The sequence below is a fragment of the Anabrus simplex genome, chromosome 1 (assembly GCF_040414725.1).
Source record: "Anabrus simplex isolate iqAnaSimp1 chromosome 1, ASM4041472v1, whole genome shotgun sequence".
NCBI lineage: Eukaryota > Metazoa > Arthropoda > Insecta > Orthoptera > Tettigoniidae > Anabrus > Anabrus simplex.
In genome coordinates, this window is record NC_090265.1 from 648032478 (window position 1) to 648054310 (window position 21833).

General features: G+C 38.0%; 1 protein-coding gene across 1 annotated transcript in view; it reads right to left on the reverse strand.

Moving 5' to 3' along the window:
- Positions 1 to 21833, reverse strand: part of LOC136871672 (uncharacterized) — a 114151-nt gene that overhangs the window by 28750 nt on the left and 63568 nt on the right. Inside the window, exons 2-3 of the mRNA XM_067145171.2 lie at positions 11601 to 11717; positions 587 to 748 (exon numbers count right to left, since the gene is read on the reverse strand). Coding sequence (XP_067001272.1) covers positions 587 to 748; positions 11601 to 11717 — 279 coding nt within the window. The remainder of the gene's footprint in view (positions 1 to 586; positions 749 to 11600; positions 11718 to 21833) is intronic.

Consider the following 21833-nt stretch of genomic DNA (forward strand, 5'->3'; position numbering starts at 1 on the left):
TTAATGTCGCATGAACTCATTAAGGGTTTTTGGTGACGGAAGGTTGGGAAGTGGCTAGTGCTGCCAAAAATTGCCAGATAGAACTGTGTTACAAGATGTAATATCTGCATATGTACAGGGAGGATTGATTTGTGTAAGTTCTGCTTCTATTTAAGCTTTTACCCATAAATTGTTGCTATCCATGTTTCTACAAACTAGTGTGCTAACCGAGGCCAACAGTGCTAACACTTTGATGAAGGTCACGTGCTGTCACTGCTACAACACCACAGAACTGGCCAAAAATGATTTCCGCATATAAACCAACTCTATGCAGGCCATGAAGTCCCCAGGAGGAGTAGAAGGTAAAGGTTTCCCTTATTTGAACCTCAACACTAAGTAGTACAAAGTTAGGTCTATGCCTGACTGCCTTTGCCCTTTAACCTGGTGTATGCTGAGTGAAGGTCCATGTGTCTCTCAGGAAGCCAGATGTCTTTGATTCTTGATGGAGAATTGAATCTATATCCTTCCAGATAAAAAGAGAATGCTTTTACTGCCTCACTTAGACAGGTTGTTTAAATCAAAGCCTGAATATCAGTATCCTACTTACCATAGAAAGTATCTTCCAGCAAGTAACACTTCCTTGTAGCTTCATCCCAAACAAGCCCTCTCTGACAGCGGCATGTTCTTGAGTCTGTTCTTGAGCATATCAGATTCTCATCTACACGGGAACAATCTTCATCCACTCGACACTTCTCTCCATACTGGCTTCCTAGAAAAGGTTGTATTCAAGATTAAGCTTATTTAAATTAGTAATTTGAATACATTGTACAGGGTTCTTCAAAGTCATTAATTTTATTTTTAATGGCCACACACTAGAAGTGTGCACCTCTGAGTGGTGAGGGATGATTTAACATCACATAAATGTAATAAAGTTGCCTTATACAGTAAACCTGTTTGTAAACTACCTTAGCAATCTGAACTAAGTGCACGATGAAAAATTGAGTGACCTGGGCAGTCACCTGCTAAGCATCACAATGAAACAAAGAAGTCTTTGTATACTCTAGCATGGTGCTCTATTCTTGAACTATTGCTACCACTAAGTGAAACTCTGGAACTGATAAGGTATATTTAAGTATATTTAAAGATAACTGTCTATGAAGATATGGGGATTGTCTTTGTTCTTTTGTGTTTATATGTTTGTCCTTGTCTCGTGTTTCTGTTCCTGGCGCTTCCCGCATTGACCTGTCTTTGTATGTGTTCATTTTTGTTCTGTGTATGACTTGATTTGTCTCTCTTTCTTTTCTGCTACAAACAACAGCTAGAGTCTACAGAGCCCACATAAAGTCTTGAGCAACTTCGGCAACCAAAGCCACATATAACATTAAAACAATCACGGAGTCACTGGGAACCGCTATGATATTATTTGATGCGAAAACAGCTTCCATCGCCACATACGGGCTGGAAATCATCTGGGAGAAGTTGACTATGGCGGACTTGAGGACACTCAAAGCAGTCAAGTCACGTTTTCTGAAAGCTACCCTGGGGATATCGAAATAAGCAAAATCTTGACTAGCATATGAACTTGCCTAGGAGACCTTCTTCATCAAGGACCTCTGGATGAAGAGACGCCTGGGAGAAACTAATGCAAGACAGAGTGAAGAAAAGAAACGAAATCTGGTTCGACTTTTATACAGTACAATGGAGGCCATGATGAATAGGACATGGAAAAACACTAACCAAGACCTGCGACACTTTGTTAACTCAATGGTGGTACGTGGATACCAGCTGTGTAATACCGAGTACTTCCATGACCCAGACGAATCCTGCGTATGTAAACAATGCAGCCAATACCATGTACTCACTTGTACAAATCGGAGATCTTCTATTGTGAACTTTGTAAAAGTGAGTGATGTCAGTAATTCTAGTTTGTTCTCAACTTTATGCACAATTTGTGTACTGTATCTTCAAATAAAAACTTGGGATCCTTTTATCCTTCTGTATTTGTTCTGTATTCCTCATCTTTTACCACCTGTATTCATATTTATCTTATGTCTCTTCCCTTTTACTGCCTTTATCTAGCTCTCTTCTTATCCTACACTTCCCACATCAAGACTGAAGATCTTTGAAGATGGTCGCTCAATAAGTGTTCATACTGGCCCTTCTGACAAAGCTGGAGAGCAGAAATGAACTTGTTGGGGCCTGAGAAGAGATGGATGTAAAAGAAGTGGAATTGTTGAGGAGAGAGCCTCTCTCTTTCAAGATGGCAGTGTACCAGGTGTATGCATGTCTTTTCCAGTTTCACTAAGAGATGGCACCAACGAACAGTATGCAGCATATGAATTTGATTCATACGTCAGTTTGTTCATCTGACATTAACGTATCAACACACACAAGTTGAGTCTGTCAAACACTAGCATCTGTGTTGTATCGCTCAATGGTCATATCAACGTTTGTGCCTGAAAAAGAACATTTGCGGCACGCATTGCTTTTCTTATTTAATCAGAAGAAAAAGGCTGTGGAAAGTCATCCTTTGGTGGTAGAAACATATGATGAATACGCTCCATGGATTAGAACATGTGAGACATGGTTTCGACAATTTAAACGTGGTGATTTCAATGTGAAAGACAGTACGCGCTCTGGTAGAGCACAAAAGTGAGAAGACGAGCAATTGCAGACAACACTGTTAATGCACAACGCTGTTGCCAACAAGTAATTAATTTAAATCACGCATTGACTGAAAGACAACCGGAATGGGCCAGAAGACATGACAAAGTAATTTTGTTACTCGTCAGTGTGCTGTCTCACCCAGCAAAACCAGTGATAGACACCTTGAAATTGCTTGCTTGGATGGGAGATCCTTCCGCACCCTCCGTACTGCCCTGACCTGGCGTCATCTGACTATCACCTCTTCGCATCAGTGGGGTACGCGCTCGTAGAACAGCACTTTGGCGATTTCGAGGAAGTTGGAAAATGGCTCAAAGAATGGTTTGCCGCAAAAGATAAGGAGTTTTTCTGGCGTGGTATGCATAACTTACCTGAAAGGTGGGCAAAGTGTATAGAAGCTGATGGCCAATATTTTGAATCATTGAATATCAATTTCCCTTGAAAATTACGTGTCACAAACTTACGCATACACCTGGTATGAAAATCTGGTGGTTGTCTTTGTCCTTTTATGTTAATCTCCTCTTTCTGTTGCATCTTCTGCCGCACTGACCTGTCATTGTATTAATCTTATTACATGCTCCTTTTCATCTCCCTGTACCGAGCTCGATAGCTGCAGTCGCTTAAGTGCGGCCAGTATCCAGTAATCGGGAGATAGTGGGTTCGAGCCCCACTGTCGGCAGCCCTGAAGATGGTTTTCCGTGGTTTCCCATTTTCACACCAGGCAAATGCCGGGGCTGTACCTTAATTAAGGCCACGGCCGCTTCCTTCCACTTCCTAGGCCTTTCCTATCCCATCGTCGCAATAAGACCTATCTGTGTCGGTGCGACGTACAGCAAATAGCAATATAATCATCTCCCTGTCTTTCTATATACATACCATAGAAAAGGTTGCATCATAGCTTAGCTTATTTAAATTAGTCATTTGAATGCATTGTACAGGTCTTTCAGAGTCATTTCATTTTATTTATAAAGGCTGAAAAATTTAAGTCTGCATCACATCAGTGGTGGGAGATAAATCCATATGACAGAAAATTTAAAAATGATAATGCCTCATAAATTTATCTTTGTAAACTATCTTAGCAAGCTGCATTATACCGGAACAAAAATCAAGTATCTGGTAAAATAATACCATATTGATGATTACATGTACCTGTACAGTTATTCATACTAAGAAAACAAGACCACAAGGAAAGCTTTTTGCACACTTTTCGTTTTCCTTGCACAGTATGACAAGAAAGCTACAGCATTAATAGCAAAATCTAGCATCATTATATAACATTTTATGAGTTTTCTTTCATAACGGTGTGTTACCCACTACTCCTGCATTGCATAATCCAAAACACAGTAATTCAAATTCATTGCATATTATCTCATAATTTATCCTTCATGATTTAAAATTAGGAAAGAAATTTTGATGAATATACAAGAGAACATTGTTTATTGGGCTCAAACAGGATCAGATTCTATGTGGATGACTGCATTTACAACATAAATAACACAGTTTATATACATCGTATATACTTTTACAACACTATTAACAGTACAAAGCAGTATTTAAATTTGACAGGAAATGTACACTGTAAATTGGATGCCAACTAGAACACTGTACATCATCATCATCATCATCATCATCATCATCATCATCATTATTATTATTATTATTTTTCCGGGGTTATCTGTGGAATGCAGAGGTGAAAGACGGTGCCGGGGTGAATGGGTCTAACTACCAAATCAAAGTTAATATAAAACTTTAACAAGGTTATATTTTTCTGAATTTTAACCAGCAAGAATAACAAAACTTTAACAACATATCACTAGGTGATACAACAACGGTATAGCAATTTAGAACCAATACTTATATGGATCCAAGATTACAACTTTTAAACACTCTTGGGGCTGTGAGCCCTAATTTTACAATTCAGAGCTCCTAGTTCGATTGTAACCAAGCAACAGTTTGTTCAAAAGGGCAGAAAACCCCTAATACATGCAGCACTTCCTCCCGATTACCATATCAGGCCTCCCAGAGGCACTTTTACCACACAAGAAAAGAGCTGACATGCTCTCAGTTTTTCAAGCCTCTTCAATGCAATAGCAGACTTTACAATTGCTTGCCATCAAGGCACAACTTACAAACATGAAACGGGGGTATCTCGTACCCAACCTACTGGGCCTTAGCAGAAAAAGAACAGGTTAAGTAAATGGCCCGAAAAACCAAAAGGAATGGAGGCAAGTATTTGCACTCCTACACATGCATTCTTAAAACCTAAAAGGCACTAGGCCGATGAAACAGGGGCTATTCCCAACCTATGGAGGTGACCCATATAAGAAGGAAATTTAAACATTACGGAAGAGAAAAATTCAGTTACCAAAACGTAGTCACCTCGAACCAAAATGAAGGGGAGCTCGAGAGGGTAAATCACTCTCTATTCCCGAATTACAGTTACAAATTTAATTAAGTTTTTACATAAGCCGGCAGAAAATTACATATTTAGGAAATTGGTTACATATTAAAGTTTCGGGCCTTTCCCGCGGGTTAAACTGCTGAGCTAGCAAGAAATAGGAAGTTAACCGGCCATTACCTTACAGAAGACCTGCTGCCTGATGAAAGAGGCGCTTCCCGCCTCATGCTTTACGTCCACACACTTAGATGTTAATCGAGTGGCCAAGAGATGTGAAAATCAGCAGTTTATAAACCCTCGGGGAAGGTTCGAGACCTTTCATGAATAATTAAGCCACACCCTCTCAATTTTATTGGATACCTTACAGTTACACACCAAATCGAAGAAGAAGCCGGTGATTGGCTGAAAATTAATTACAGAAATTCTAGGTTGGCTAAATTCGAAACTGGCGGAAAGAAAGATAAATATTGCCAACCCACAAATGAATGAACAAAATTTAGTAAAGAACAAACTTATGAATACATAATTTCTTCAAATAAGGTTCCTTCGCTTCGCACCAGGGTGCATGATCATAGTTTTTCGGCAGTGACATCTATGAGAGAATGTCCAAACTTCTTGATAAATAGTAAACAAAACAAGTCGAAATTCACACAGTGACATCTTCAGAGGAAGGGTTTAAGTAGGTCCAGTTTAAGTTCAGTGTTTCTCCAGTAGACGAGTTCCAATTGGCGCAAAATTTAAACGTGCGGTGTAGAGGTGTACCTCCTGGTACAATTATTATTAAATGAAAAGCGCACAGTGTGCAAAAACAATTTTTGTACAGATGGTCAACTATTCTAATGCCATTCTTATTATTGAGGTTGTCCTCATTTTGCAGTTTTGTGCATGGTATCTTTCACAATGATCGTTGCACAGATTACATATACAGTCTTCATTCGGCTGGTGGAAGTTTTTGGTTTGGCAGAATCTGTGGTGAAATCCATGAGTGGCGTAACGTGTGATTACGTGCCGTAGCTCGTAATTTGCTTGCTTCCACTCTTCCGTCATTATGGCGTCCGTGGAGTAGAAGTTACACCAAATAGCATTTCTTTTCTCGTTTAAAGTTTGGCGTGCATTCTTGTAGGGCTTGGTGTTTGGTAGACAAAACTGTGTTTTGATATTGTCAATGAAGTAGTCCTCTTTGGTTAGAACATATGTTAACCTTGAAGGGGCTGACTTCCCAATGCCTAGAATTCTCTTGAGATATCGGGCCTTGACTTTTTCTGTTGTCATCAGGTTGCTGAGTGTGAGTTTTTCCCAGGTGATGCTAATCCCATAGGTTGCTATTGGTGATATGGCTGTCCTGAACAGTAGCATTGCTGTACCCAATGATATTTGTTGAGGTTGTTGAATGTTGTAGATGGCTTTTATTGCTGCGGCTGCTCTTTCTTTGACGTGGATATTGTAGGATGTTAGAGTAGTTTGGAGGGTGACTCCAAGGTACTTGAATTTCGGCACTACTTCTAGAGGTTTGTTGTGCATGGTTATTGTATTTTTAGGTGCATGTTTTCCTCCTTTTTTAAAGGTCAGTTGTTTAGTTTTGTTGTGGTTTATTTGCAAACCATTTCTTTCTGCCCATGATGTACATTATTTCAACTAATAAAGAAGTCTGCAAGTTTTTTTTTTTTTTTTGTACCCTTTCAAATTGGTCTTCTAAGTATATTAACACATTTTTTAGCATAGTAGTCACTTAGTTGTGACTGAAACATTCATTTTTTGTCTCTATACCTGCACCATCATCAGAAAATAATTTCAGAATATTTAATTGTGATTCAGAATAATGGTCTTGGAATAACTTTTGTTTTGTCAGTGAAATTCCCTATTGCTTAAGAGATAACAACAACAACAACAACAACAACAACAACAACAACAACAACAACAACAACAACAACAACAGTAATAATAATAATAATAATAATAATAATAATAATAATAATAATAATAATAATAATAATAATAATAATAATAATAATAGAGCCTCCGTGGCTCGGACGGCAGCGCGTCGGCCTCTCACCGCTGGATACCGTGGTTCAAATCCCGGTCACTCCATGTGAGATTTGTGCTGGACAAAGCGGAGGCGGGACAGGTTTTTCTCCGGGTACTCCGGTTTTCCCTGTCATCTTTCATTCCAGCAACACTCTCCATTATCATTTCATAGCATTTATCACTCATTAATAAAAATCACCTTGGGAGTGGCGACCCCATTGTAATAACAGCTTATATATGTTTCGTTCATTACATCCCTGACCCAGTCAATGACTGGAAAACAGGTTGTAGGTTTTCATTTTCAATAATAATAATGATGATAATAATAATAATAATAATACCGGGCAAGTTGGCCGTGCGCGTAGAGGCGCGCGGCTGTGAGCTTGCATCCGGGAGATAGTAGGTTCGAATCCCACTATCGGCAGCCCTGAAGATGGTTTTATGTGGTTTCCCATTTTCACACCAGGCAAATGCTGGGGCTGTACCTTAATTAAGGCAACGGCCGCTTCCTTCCAACTCCTAGGCCTTTCCTATCCCATCATTGCCATAAGACCTATCTGTGTCTGTAAGACGCAAAGCCCCTAGCAAATAATAACAATAATAATAATAATAATAATAATAATAATAATAATAATAATAATAATAATAATAATAATAATAATAATAATAATAATAATTGTATGGCCTCAGTTAGCATGTGCCAGCATTTTAATTTGATGCCATCTGGCTGCTTGCTCTTCAGTTTTGACATTCTGTTTTGCTCTAGGCTTAGTAGATGGCAGAGTGGGTATCTTTTTTTTTTTTTTTTGCTAGGGGCTTTACGTCGCACCGACACAGTTAGGTCTTATGGCGACGATGGGATAGGAAAAGCCTAGGAGTTGTAAGGAAGCGGCCGTGGCCTTAAATAAGGTATAGCCCCAGCATTTGCCTGGTGTGAAAATGGGAAACCACGGAAAACCATCTTCAGGGCTGCCGATAGTGGGATTCGAACCTACTATCTCCCGGATGCAAGCTCACGGCCGCGCGCCTCTACGCGTACGGCCAACTCGCCCGGTGAGTGGGTATCTATGGCTTAGTTTAAACTAATTTTATCAGGTGAACACCAAATGTGTCACCAGAGATCTTTTACATGCCGACATTGTATGGCATGGAGTGTCGCATGACTATTTTTCACCCTTCAAACATCCGACTACATCTGCTGGTTTTGAACCTGCTATCTTGGGATCTGTAGGCTGACACTTTACCACTGATCCACAGAGGGAGTTTATTTAAGAGATCATTCAGATTTTAAACACAGCAGACCAGTTGCAGTCTATAGAAGAAATGCAAGCTCCAGATGTTGCAAATGGTAAAATAAACATTGCCAAATATGTTTAGGCATATATGAATTTGTTGCAATGGAGGTAAGCAAAGTTAGATGTATGCCACATATGCCTTTCAGATTCAGACTGATGAAGAAAATGCAAGTGCTGGAAATCTGTGTCTACCATTAAGTCCTACAAATATCTTGGACGGAGCATTAGATCAACGATTTGATTCTTGAGGGACAGGTTCTTGAATTAGATCAATCAACCCTTTCTGATAATATGGACACATTTCAAGATGAATGGGAGCTATAGAGAAGCTGGTAATAGAAGGCAAGGTGACAGGAAGAAGACTCCGCTGACCCACCAGATGGGTCAATGAGGATGCTTGTTGAAAAGTCATTGTACAAAGCTTTGCAGTGACTCAGGACTGGAGAGTAAGGCAAGAACTCAGCAACTATTCCTGATATGTCACAACAACCTGTCAAGGGCATGAAGACAGAGAGAAGGAGAAAGGAGTGATTAATAATAATGGAATTTAATGCAGCCAATGGCCAAGAAATAAATACAATATCATACATTGCTCATTCACTACAAAATGAGGTCAACGACTTTGTTCTTTCCGTACACTCTCGAAGATGGTACCAATCGCATTGTTTCTTGCACAATTTGCAAATACAGTCATTAGTAGGGTCGTGATGTCTTGTCTTGTCGCATATTTTATGATGGAATCCATGGACAGCGAAGCGCATCATGATATGTCGCAGGTCGTAATTTGGACGTTGCCAATCTCGAGTAATCATAGCATCCGTGGTGTAAAACGTGCTCCATATTTCTTTCTTCTTGTCATGTAGTTCCTTTAACACACTCTGATACACAGGTGTAGAATGTAATAGCATCTTTTCTAGATCCTCTGTAAAGAACCTTTCTCTCACCAGCTCATATACCAACCGTATATTGCCTTGATCTTTTCCAGTTCCAGAAGATTGTTCTTAGAAAGATGGTCCCATGTAATCCGTAACTCACAATAGGCGAGATCTTCACTCTGAATCCACTGAGAGGTTCCTTATGTGTAAGATGTCATGCATTGCTATTATCGCAGTTGTGACTTTGTCCTTGATGTGAAGTGTGAATGTGGTTCCTGTAGACTGTAGCGTCATTCCGAGGAGTGATTAATACTTTCTATGAGCCCTTAACATTCCTGTTATTCTAATGAGACTCTCTGAACATCCAGGGTGACAGAATTCCTGGAAGATGAACATACAGTGCAGAGATCTTAATAAATTCCAACACAAAGAAGTTTAGATTAAAATACAAAGGTTTCCTTTTAAGCAGATTCTGGCTTGTACAAAATAATTAGTACAAAAATTATAATATTTTATATACTTTTTGATTAGTTCACGTCAGACAGGTCTCCATTTTCTTTCTTTCTTTCTTTCTTTCTTTCTTTCTTTCTTTCTTTCTTCCTTCCTTCCTTCGATTTTGGCCATCTAAGGACCACGGAAAGTAACCCTGTCCATTCATCTTAATCCTTCTTTTCTTGACTATCAGTAGTTCTTCATCCTTTCACTTTGCTTTTTCCTCTCTTGTGTCCAGATGTTAATAATAATACTTTATTAACGGAAATACCATTTTACATAACAGTAGAGAAATATAGACAAGACACAGTAAAAAGAAAGTTCAATGGAGTATAAGTAGAAAAATATGTACAGATATATACACAGGTTATATTACAAGCAAGCACAGGAAAGTAATAGTCAATTCTGGAGATTATGTAAGTGAGTTCTAAATTTTGACAATGAGCAGTTAAATATATCAATATCCACTTTGTTTAGAGATCTTGACATTCGTTCAATTGGCCCATTGAATGCATAGTTAGTTCTATGCCAATTTGTAGATAATGTATTCTTGAACCTTGTGCGTCTGTCTGGTACATGTACGTTAATTTTTGCAAGGAGTTGTGGACAATTCACCAAGGAATGAAGCAATTTAAAAATGAAGAGTGTATCCAATAATTCACGGCGTTGTGACAGGCTATGCAGATTTAAGGACTGTTGTAGGGATGTATAATCAACGTTATCATATGAGAATCCCGCTCTAAAAGAATATAGACGAAGAAATTTATGGTGTACTGAATCTAATCTATGGATAGAGGTCTGATGAGAAGGGTTCCAAACAGGTGTACAGTATTCTAGTGTTGTTATTACCTTTCCTCTTTTTCTTCTCCTGGAAACCCTGGAAGTTTTGTATCAATCTTCTGAAAGTTGTTCTGTCTTGTATTATATCGTCTGTTATTCCAATCTCTATCATATCTTTTTTTACTCCTTGGATCCACTGGCTGCCATTCTTGCTCTTGTAAACATTGTTAAACACTTGTTTTGACAATCTACTGTTATTCATCTCATTATGTGACCAAAAAATTTAATTCTCCTCTTTCTGATCGTATCTAACAGCCTTTCATTTTCTTCATCCTTGTATAGATCTTTATTTCTCCTATGTCCTAACTCTCCTTCCTTTATTATCAATGGTCTCCAAATTTTCCTCAATATTTTCCTTTCTTTTTTCTCTCTCTCTTCTATTTCACCCATCTCCATTTTATTGAAATTCTTCTTGAACAAATTTAACTGATGAACATATCAAAGTCCACCTCTGTGGTGTAGTGGTTAGTGTGATTAGTTGCCACCCTGGCTATGCCATGAAATTTGAAACGTGGTACAATCAGCTTCGGAAGGTCAACTGTGTAGAGGGTGTTCGATTCCCACCTCAGCCATCCTCAAAGTGATTTTCTGTGGTTTCCCCACTTTTCCTCCAGGCAAATGCTGGGATGGCCACAGCTGCTTCCTTCCCTCTTCCTTGCCTATCTCTTCCAATCTTCCCATCCCCCCCACAAGGCCCCTGTTTAATATAGCAGGTGAAGCCGCCTGGATGAGGTACTGATCCTCTCCCCTGTTGTAATCCTGAGCCAAAGTCTCACACTCCACGACACTGCCCTTGAGGCAGTAGAGGTGGGATCCCTCAGTGAGTCTGAGGGAAAAGCCAACCCTGGACAGTAAATGGATTAAGAAAGAAAGAACATATTAAATTAATTTTTAACATCAGAACATGATAGATGTAGATTTTTCAGGCTCAGTGGTTGAAATATGCATTAAACTATACTGTATATATTTTTATGGGTGTATTTGTGAATTTTTGACATGAATTTAAAACATGTGATGGTTATGCTCACTCACCTGTTCTGCATGGAAATAATCCATTGTCACCACCTGGATCACAAACACAGCGTTCATTCTTGCATGTGTAACCAGGAAGATTGACGCAAGCCATGGAATCTTCACAGAATATCACTCCTGTAACAACATACCATTCTTGTGAGCAGGATGCAGTGTGCATAATCTCATGGAATAGATAAAGGTGAATACAAAATGCTGTCTTCAAAGACAAGGCATAATAGACTACATCAAAACATGCAGAATAAGATAAGAACTAATACTATATCTTGCAATTTTCCTGCATTTCCAATGGGGTAAGAATTATTTCCATGGGTTATGCCTCTGTTATGTATATAATATCTGAAGCCATCTGTTTTTAGTTTTGACTTAGTTATTTGAATGGGGAAAATTACAAGGTGCAGAAATAAGATAGGAACTTATAATTTTCCCCATTCAAATAGGTAAGTTTTATTTCCATGAATTACGCTCCTGGTATACCAACTATAACACCCCTGTGACCTTGTTGAACATATCACACTTTCTAATTCTGTAACGATTGTGAAAAACCGGGTAACTGGCAATGCACTTCCTAACCATTATTTTCCTTAAGACTGGTCACGCCTCTCAGCCACGTACGGATATACAGTCCATCAGAACAATTGTCGTGTTCATTTTCATATGCTGATGTGTACAGGAAAATGAACCTTACACACCTTGTAGCATAGGCCTACTACAGAAATGTATGCATGATTCCCTCCTACAGTATAATGCATGTAAGGTTCATTTTCATGTACACATAGACATAGGAATATGAACACAGGGACAATTGTTCTGATGGACTGCTTATGCATACGTGGCTGAGAGGCGTCCCCAGTTTTAAGGAACATAATGTTTAGGAAGTACATTGTCAGTTACCCGGTTTTTCACAATCGTTGCAGAATTACTCTTACATCATGCTGGTGTTTGAAGTGTGATGCATGACCCACCCGTTGTTGGCGTTCCATGCATGACAGATTTTTTTTTTTTAAATTCTTTGATTTTTTTATAGCTAAGTCAAAACTAAAAAGAGATGGCTTCAGATGTTATGTGCATTGGTTGGCTAGTTAACTATGCATGAGAAAGTTAGTGTGCTAGCAGCTGTAGTCCAGGTGTTCCTTAGTGAAGGGAATAAAGAGCCTCTTTACCTTCCTCTATAAAGTAATTTTTAAAAAATTGCTAATAATATACTCCAGCTTATATTTCCATTTGTAAGCTCATCCCCATTCTTTCTGGCTGGGCTGAGTAACTCAGACGGTTGAGGCGCTGGCCTTCTGACCCCAACTTGACAGGTTTGATCCTGGCTCAGTCTGGTGGTATTTGAAGGTACTCAAATACGTCAGCCTCATGTTGGTAGATTTACTGGCACGTAAAAGACCTCCTGCGGAACTAAATCCCAGTACCTCAGCATCTCCGAAAACCGTAAAAGTAGTTAGTGGGATGTAACAACAAATAACATTATTATTAACCATTCTTTCTCTACTTGATGACAACACCTCTGAAGTCACTGCTAGACACATGTTTGGCTTTTTGGGTAGAAAGAAACAGAGCTGTTATTTGTTTCCTTGTCCTCTTTCACTCTCACTCTATACCCGGACTCACCTGGATTGTGCATGGAAAGGGACAACCTAGTCTCTAGAAGCATCTGACCCTTATAATGATTTTAATAGTTTGTTGCTGTCGCAACCATGACATCATATTCCCTCAAGTACCTCGTCCTTGATAGATCATGGTAATCTATCGAACAGACAATATTTGCAAGCCATACGTCATTCCCTTCCCTAAAGGCCTGGTAAAATTCTAAGCTATAATTACAACATGCTGCACTTAATTTGTACACAATATGCAATAGGATCAATGATAGGAAGAGTATAAGAAAAAATTAATTGGGCTGAATTACACTTAATTGAGAAATTATTTTTTCAACAAGTAATCACTAAAATTACAATAATTTCACAGAACAGCTATCAGCAATATGGAATATATCTTAACACACTGAAAACAAAAATGATGGTCATAAGTAAGAGCTGTGACAAATATAATCCGATCTATGTCAGTGGGAAACCAACTAATTAGAGTACAGAGGATAAATTCTTTTTTTTGCCATTTGCTTTACGTCGCACCGACACAGATAGGTCTTATGGCGACGATGGGATAGGAAAGGCCTAGGAATGGGAAGAAAGCGGCCATTGCCTTAATTAAGGTACAGCTCCAGCATTTGCCTGGTGTGAAAATGGGAAACCACGGAAGAACATCTTCAGGGCTGCCGACAGTGGGGTTCGAACCCACTATCTCCCGATTGATAAATTATTTAACCTGTTCACTAAATGAGAGATGGGACCAATATCAAGAAATAAAAATCTCAATTGAGAAAGTACGGGCGGCATTCCATCAGATGAAGAGATTATTCTGTAATCTGAACTTAAACCTTCATCTTAGAACCTGAGTCCGTAAGTATTATGTCTCCCTCACTTTATATTATGGTGCAGAGGCTTGGACACTCACAGCTGTAATTAAACAGTTAAATGCCTTTGAGCTCTGGGAGTTATCGTCGTATGTTCAGAATTTCTTGGTTGTAACGGACGATAATGTTATGCCGCATATGAGAAAACAATTTGAAGTAACAAAGACCATCAAAGAATAGAAGACAGCATACTTTGGCTACATTATGTATAACGAGAAATACCACCTCCAACATCTCATACTTCAAAGAAAAGTAAACAGAAGAAGACGCCCTAGACAATGATGCATTTCCTGGTTGGGAAATCTCTGCCAATCGGCTGGCTTATTTTTTTATTTTTTGCTAGTGGCTTTACATCGCATCGACAGAGATAGGTCTTATGGCGATGAAGCTGGCTTATATAGAGCAGATGTTAGTAGGGGGGCCTGGACCAGATTGACTGCCAATGGCCATTGAGGATATGGCACTTCCAGAAGAAGGAAACATTCTTTTCTCATGGGGCACAATAGATACCAAAGTTTGCAAAGAGAAAAATATTCATTTCGCATGATTGGTTTTTTTTTAACATAAAGACAATTAGTGGCTATCATCACTAAGTGAGAGTGAGCACGATACTTTGGAATTTCCTAAATTATTTTTTCCCATAATTATTATTTGAGTTTGAGACTTCTAGTATTTCAAATCATTTGTCATTTACTTCACGAAATAATTGGTTCTTAAAAATTCTCATCGCTAAACACAAGTACATGCATTTGCTGAAAAGACACTCTACAGAGGTACTTGAAAGAATACCTGTGTTTAGTTTTAAGAATATCCTCAGCACTGGTGAAGTTATTGGTTCTACTGTAGTAGAACTGAAAAGTTATCTTCGTCATCACGTAATTGTTTTCAGTTTCTTCTTCCATTAAAATTCTATTTCAAGAAGTAAAAAATAATATTTTGTAAAAAGTAATGATTAAAAGTAAAAATTACTCAAAAGTATTCATTGCAAGTAATTCAATTACTTTTACTCAATTACTTCCCACCTCTGGATAGGAGATTATGACTTCAGTTAACAATGTAGTGTTTATTTTGCTAGAGACACTGTCTTACAGATGGAAAGCTCAGCAGATGGGTTTACTGCTCTCAAAGACTGCAGGATTGATTTAGTGCAGTGGTATTCAAAGTGTGGTACGCGTACCACTAGGGGTCGTAATCTATAATCTTCATTTCCGTATTGACGAATTACACAATTAAAAATTTTTAATTGTACCACTAGGGGTACGCTCATTTTCAAGAAAATCTTGTTTTGATTTAGTGTTTTAGTCTACCACTACACAGAGTCCCCTTTCCGAACTATTCATTCTAAAATATGTGTCAGTTTGTACCTCCCATTGGCTACTTTACAAAGGAAAATTTAAATGTATCCTCCTAATTCAGTACAAATCATAATTCCATCATTAGGTGGACCAATAAAATTCAAACATATTTCAACTCATTTGAGCCATCTTCATTTAAATAATACAAGCTAAAAATGTGCTAAAAACATAATGAAGGAAGAAAAGAAAAAAACAAAAGAGACATGACGGAAATAAAAACAATATACAATATTTACATCATTAGATGGAGCAATTAATAACTCGCTGAGACAAATTCAGTGAAGAAAAGGTTAATATAAAATATAATTGAATCCAAAAAGTGTGCTAAAACTAAGAAGAAAATAAATTATATAGATGGAATCAAACAATAAGTGCTAATGGTGAGGTTGCAGACCTCTTAGTCTAATTTAGTTTGATAAACAATTAAAAAACAAGACGAAATCACTGTTGAAAATTCAGGCTCACAGTCTGTCTTTGTAGAAACACCATCACCACGAATGGTTAGGAGGGGAGAAAAAAAGCTTGAGAAACAAAGTTTGAGAGGAGACAACGTGCCAGGTGAAATGTATGTGATAAGTGATGGAAAAATCGCCGATGAATTTAAAGTTTTAGAAGAGCAGCATTCTCAGTTTCTTCTCAATTTAGCGGTCCCATTATCGAAGATTGTTTCCAATGTTGGCTAGGTGTATTTGCCTTATTTTAAATGGTTGGGAGAGCAGCGACAGAATTGAAAAGATGTGTCAGAGAAGTAACGGGTATATCAAATCAAATCAAAATCTCTTTATTTGCAAATGAGGTGCCTACCTTGGTGGCAAATGGTACACTAAAATACATTATTGTCAAGCACTAAATATTAAATTAACAAGAGAACAAAATTTTCCTATAATACAATATTATACAATTTACGCTAACAATTTTTTTTCTATTAAACACACAGCTCATCCTTAGTAAATTTATATTGTTTACAAAATTCTACTAATAATATCTCCTGTACTACTTACAAATATAGTCAACTGATATACTTTATGTGGAATTACTTCAAATGATACTGTACAACTGGTATAAGATTAAAATTTACATTGCATTTATTTACTTTTTTCTGTTTTCCTTTACCCATTCTGGAACCTAAGTAGCATAACGACCTGCTGCGTCTTAACCAGAGCCCCTTTTGCCACCACTTTTCAGAGTTCCTGAAGGGCCTTCACAGCTACCGTAGCGGTCCCAGGGCCCTCGAAGTCCCCACTGTACTTCACCCCTACAGGCAGTCCCCTACTTTGGCTGTCCAAACTCCTTAGACTAGGGGATGGAATTAATTTATTCACACACATTTTTTTTATTTACATTAACCTGCACTGGTCGAATGCCCTCTAACATTTCATTTATTTTCTCTGTTGCTGTTTATTCTCTTCTTGAATATCTGTACAGATTTTGCAAAAGGATCAAACACTACCCCTGGTAAACTGTTCCACTCCTTTACACCCTTCCCAATGAATGAAAATTTACCCCAATCGCTTCTACTAAAATTTCTTTTAATTTTACATTTGTGGTCAGTCCTGCCGATATAATTATTTTCCAACTGAAGCCTCTCACGGATATCTCCCCATGCTGCTTCTCCTGTATAGGCTCTATATAACCCTACTAGCAAGATACCCGTGCTTCGCTACGGTATTATACTGAAATTTATAATTGAATGCTTATTGTTTTAGATATATAATCCGCCGAAATTCGCGATCTGACTCGTTTTCTGCGAGAATCCACCAAAATTCCCGATCTGACTGGTTTTCTATGATTTTACGGCACGTTTCCTCCCATTTTTAAATCTTCCTTTCCAGCAATCGATTTCGTACTTCCCGGGCTAGGCTCAGGTATTCCTCCCGGTCAGTTGGGTTCGTAAATCTTTGCCATCTTTTCCTATAATATTTTTAATATGGATAAAATCCTTCAGGAGATCCGGCGTGGTGTCATATTGGGTGCCTTGGTGGCACTGAACCCGCGGCCGGACTGCATTCTTAGTCATTACCCGTCCAGGAGCCGTTTCCAGCGCGGTCCGCGCATTTGACGACGGTCCGGAATATTATTATTATTATTATTATTATTATTATTATTATTATTATTATTATTATTATGTGTTGCTGGAATGGCTGATGACAGGGAAAACCGGAGTATCCGGAGAAAAACCTGTCCCGCCTCCGTTTTGTCCAGCACGAATGCCACATGGAGTGACCGGGATTTGAACCACGGAACCCAGCTGTGAGAGGCCGGCGCGCTACCGCCTGAGAAACGGAGGATCCTGGTAAGTACATTAATAACAGTAAAATCAATTGGTCTCACCTCCTTCTACACCCCACCCCCCACCGCCGTTAAGTTTAATTACCGCCAAACCCCACCACCAACAAATTTAAAAGAATGCTTGTTTCTTTATGTTTAAGGGAGATTCCAGACACCAATGTTCACGTCTATTACCTTCGGTTTTGAGATGTAAATATCCCCATAAAAATAATTCAATTTCTTTCACTTCCTTTCACACTCCTTCCCCCCCCCTCCCCTAAGTGAATTTTCCCGCAAAAAGTACTTGTTTCTTTAATAGTAAAGGATCTTCTAAATACCAATTATCACGACTCTGACTTCTTCAGTTTTTGATTTATGTGTCCTCATGAAAGGAATTCAACTCCTTTACACTCCCGCCCTCCAAGATGGTTTCCCCACCAAAACGCGTTCTTCTTTGTTTTTAAAGGAGGTCCAAATACGAATTTTCACGTCTGTAACAACTTTAGTTTTTATTAGATGTATGTATTCTCATACAATTAAGTCAATTAATTTTTCAATTCTTTCCCCCCCCCCCTTCTTTGGATTTTCCGAGAATACGTGTTTCTTTACTTTTAAAGCAGATTGCAAATATCAAATTTCACGTCTGTAACATCTTCATTTTTGATATATTAGTAGCCTAATTAAAAGAATTCATCACCATTTTCAGTCACTTTTACCCCCCCCCCCCCCTCCCTCCAACCAAGTGGTATTTCCGAAAACTAAAAGTACACGTTTCTTTATGTTTAATAGAGATAAAAAAATACCATTTTTCTCTTCTGTAACATGCTAAGTTTTTTTAGATATACTGTAAAAATTCTCATTTTAAAATTTCACCCCTTTTGAGTTCCCTTTAAGTGGAGTTTCCAAAAACAAATCACCTATATTTTTTTACATTTACAGGAGATTTACACCCACTCTTTACGTCTGTAACATTTTACGTTTCCAAGATATTCTGTAGATAGTCTTTCAAAATATTCACCCCAATTTGTCACTCCTGTTTAACCGCCATTAATTGGCTTTTCCAAAAACTAAAGCAAACGTGTTTCTTTATTTTTAAAGGAGATCCCATATGCAAATTATCAGTTCTGTAATATCTTTCGTTTATGAGATATGTGTATCCTCATTAAAGGCATTCAACCCATTTTTCACCCTTTTACACCGCTCCTATTAGGATTTACGGGAAACAAAAAAAATACGTGTTCCTTTATTTTTAGAGGAGATTCTAACTACCAATTTTTACATCTGTAAATTTTAAAGTTTTAAGATGTAGACACACTCATTTTAAAAAATTCACCCCCTCTTTTCACCCCCAATATTTGGATTTTCCAAAAACGAAAAAATGCGTGTTTCTTTACTTTTAAAGTAGATCCAAAATACCAATTTTCAGGTCCGTAATATCTTCAGGTTCTGAAATATAAGTAGCCTCATGAAAGGCATTCAACCCATTATTCACCCTTTTAAACACTTCCTATTGGGATTTTCCGAAAACAATGGAATACGTGTTTTTTTTATTTTTAAAGGAGATTCTAAACACCAATTTTTACATGTATAAACTTAAAAAGTTTTGAGATATAGATACACTCATTTTAAAAAATCACCCCCTTTTCAACCCCTCCCCCCAATTAATTATATTTTCCACAGACAAAAATACGTGTTTCTTTATTTTAAAAGGAGATCCCAAACACCAATTTTTAGGTCTGTAATATCTTCAGGTTGTGAAATATAAGTAGACTCATGAAATGCATTCGACCCCTTTTTCAACCTTTACCACCCTTCCTATTACGATTTTCCGAAAGCGAAATATACGTGTTTCTTTATTTTTAATGGAGATTCTAAATACCAATTTTTACATCTATAACTTTTAAAAGTTTTGAGATATAGATGCAATCATTTTAAAATATTACCCCCTTTTCACCCCCTTAATTGGGTTTTCCAGAAACAAAAAAATACGTGTTACTTTATTTTTAAAGGAGATCCCAAACACCAATTTTCAGGTCTATAATATCTTCAGTTTCTGAAATATAAGTAGCCTCATTAAAGGCATTCAACCCCTTTTTCACCCCTTTTCACTCCTCCTATTGCGATTTTCCGAAAACAAAAAATACGTGTTTCTTTATTTTTTAATGAAGATTCTAAATACCAATTTTTACATCTGCAAACTTTAAAAGTTTGGAGATATAGATTCACTCATTTTAAAAATTCACCCCCTTTTCACCCTCCCATTAACTGGATTTTACAAAAACAAAAAAATACGTGCTTCTTTATTTTTAAAAGAGATCCAAAGTACCAATTTTCAGGTCTGTAATATCTTCAGTTTCTGAGATATAAGTACCGGTATCCTGATTAAAGGCATTCAACCCATTTTCCCCCATTTTCACCCTTTTTCATCCCTCCTATTGGGATTTTCTGAAAACAAAAAAATACGTGTTTCCTTATTTTTAAAGAAGATTCTAAATACCAATTTTTACACCTGTAAACTTTTAAAGTTTTGAGATATAGATACACTCATTTTAAAATGTCACCCCCGTTTTCACCCCCTTAGCGACGGAATATCCAAAAATCCTCTCTTTGCGAGCACCTACATTTTAATATGAATATATCCCCAAAATTTCATTTCTTTATGTCCAGCAGTTTTGGCTCGGCGATGATGAATCAGTCAGTCAGTCAGTCAGTCAGTCAGTCGGGACAAGTTATTTTATACTAGCAAGATACCCGTGCTTCGCTACGGTATTATACTGAAATTTATAATTGAATGCTTATTGTTTTAGATATATAATCCGCCGAAATTCGCGATCTGACTCGTTTTCGGCGAGAATCCACCAAAATTCCCGATCTGACTCGTTTTCTATTAGATTTCGGCATGTTTCCTCCCATTTTTAAATCTTCCTTTCCAGCAATCGATTTCGTACTTCCCGGGCTAGGCTCAGGTATTCCTCCCGGTCAGTTGGGTCCCTAAATCTTTGCCATATTTTCCTATAATCATTTTTAATATGGATAAAATCCTTCAGGAGAACCGGCGTGGTGTCATATTGGGTGCCTTGGCGGCACTAAACCCGCGGCCGGACTGCATTCTTAGTCATTACCAGTCCAGGAGCCGTTTCCAGCGCAGTCCGCACAACTGACGACGGTCCGGAACATTATTATTATTATTATTATTATTATTATTATGTGTTGCTGTAATGGCTGATGACAGGGAAAACCGGAGTATCCGGAGAAAAACCTGTCCCGCCTCCGTTTTGTCCAGCACAATGACACATGTAGTGACCGGGATTTGAACCACGGAACCCAGCTGTGAGAGGCCGGCGCGCTGCCGCCTGAGCAACGGAGGATCCTTATAAGTACATTAAGAACAGTAAGATCAATAGGTTTCACCTCCTTCTACACCCCACCACCGTTAAGTTCATTTACCGCCACCCACTCCCCTCCCCCAAAAAAATTAAAAGAAGGCTTGTTTCTTTATGTTTAAAGGAGATTCCAAACACCAATGTTCACGTCTATTACCTTCAGTTTTGAGATATAAGTATCCCCATAAAAATAATTTATTTTTTCACTTCATTTCACACTACTCCCCACCCCCACTAAGTGAATATTCCCGCAAAAAATACGTGTTTCTTTAATAGTAAAGGATCTTCTAAATACCAATTATCACGACTCTAACTTCTTCAGTTTTTGATTTATCTGTCCTCATGAAAGGAATTCGACTCCTTTACACTCCCGCCCTCCAAGATGGTTTCCTCCCAGAAACGCGTTTTTCTTTGTTTTTAAAGGAGATCCAAATACGAATTTTCACGTCTGTAACAGCTTTAGTTTGTATTAGATGTATGTATTCTCATACAATTAAGTCAATTAAATTTTCAATTATTTCACACACACACACACACACACATCCTCATTGGATTTTCCGAGAATACGTGTTTCTTTACTTTTAAAGCAGATTGCAAATATCAAATTTCACGTCTGTAATTCCTTCATTTTTGAGATATCAGTAGCGTAATTAAAAGAATTCCACACCATTTTCAGTCACATTTACCTCCCCCCCTCCACCCAAGTGGTATTTCCGAAAACTAAAAATACACGTTTCTTTATGTTTAA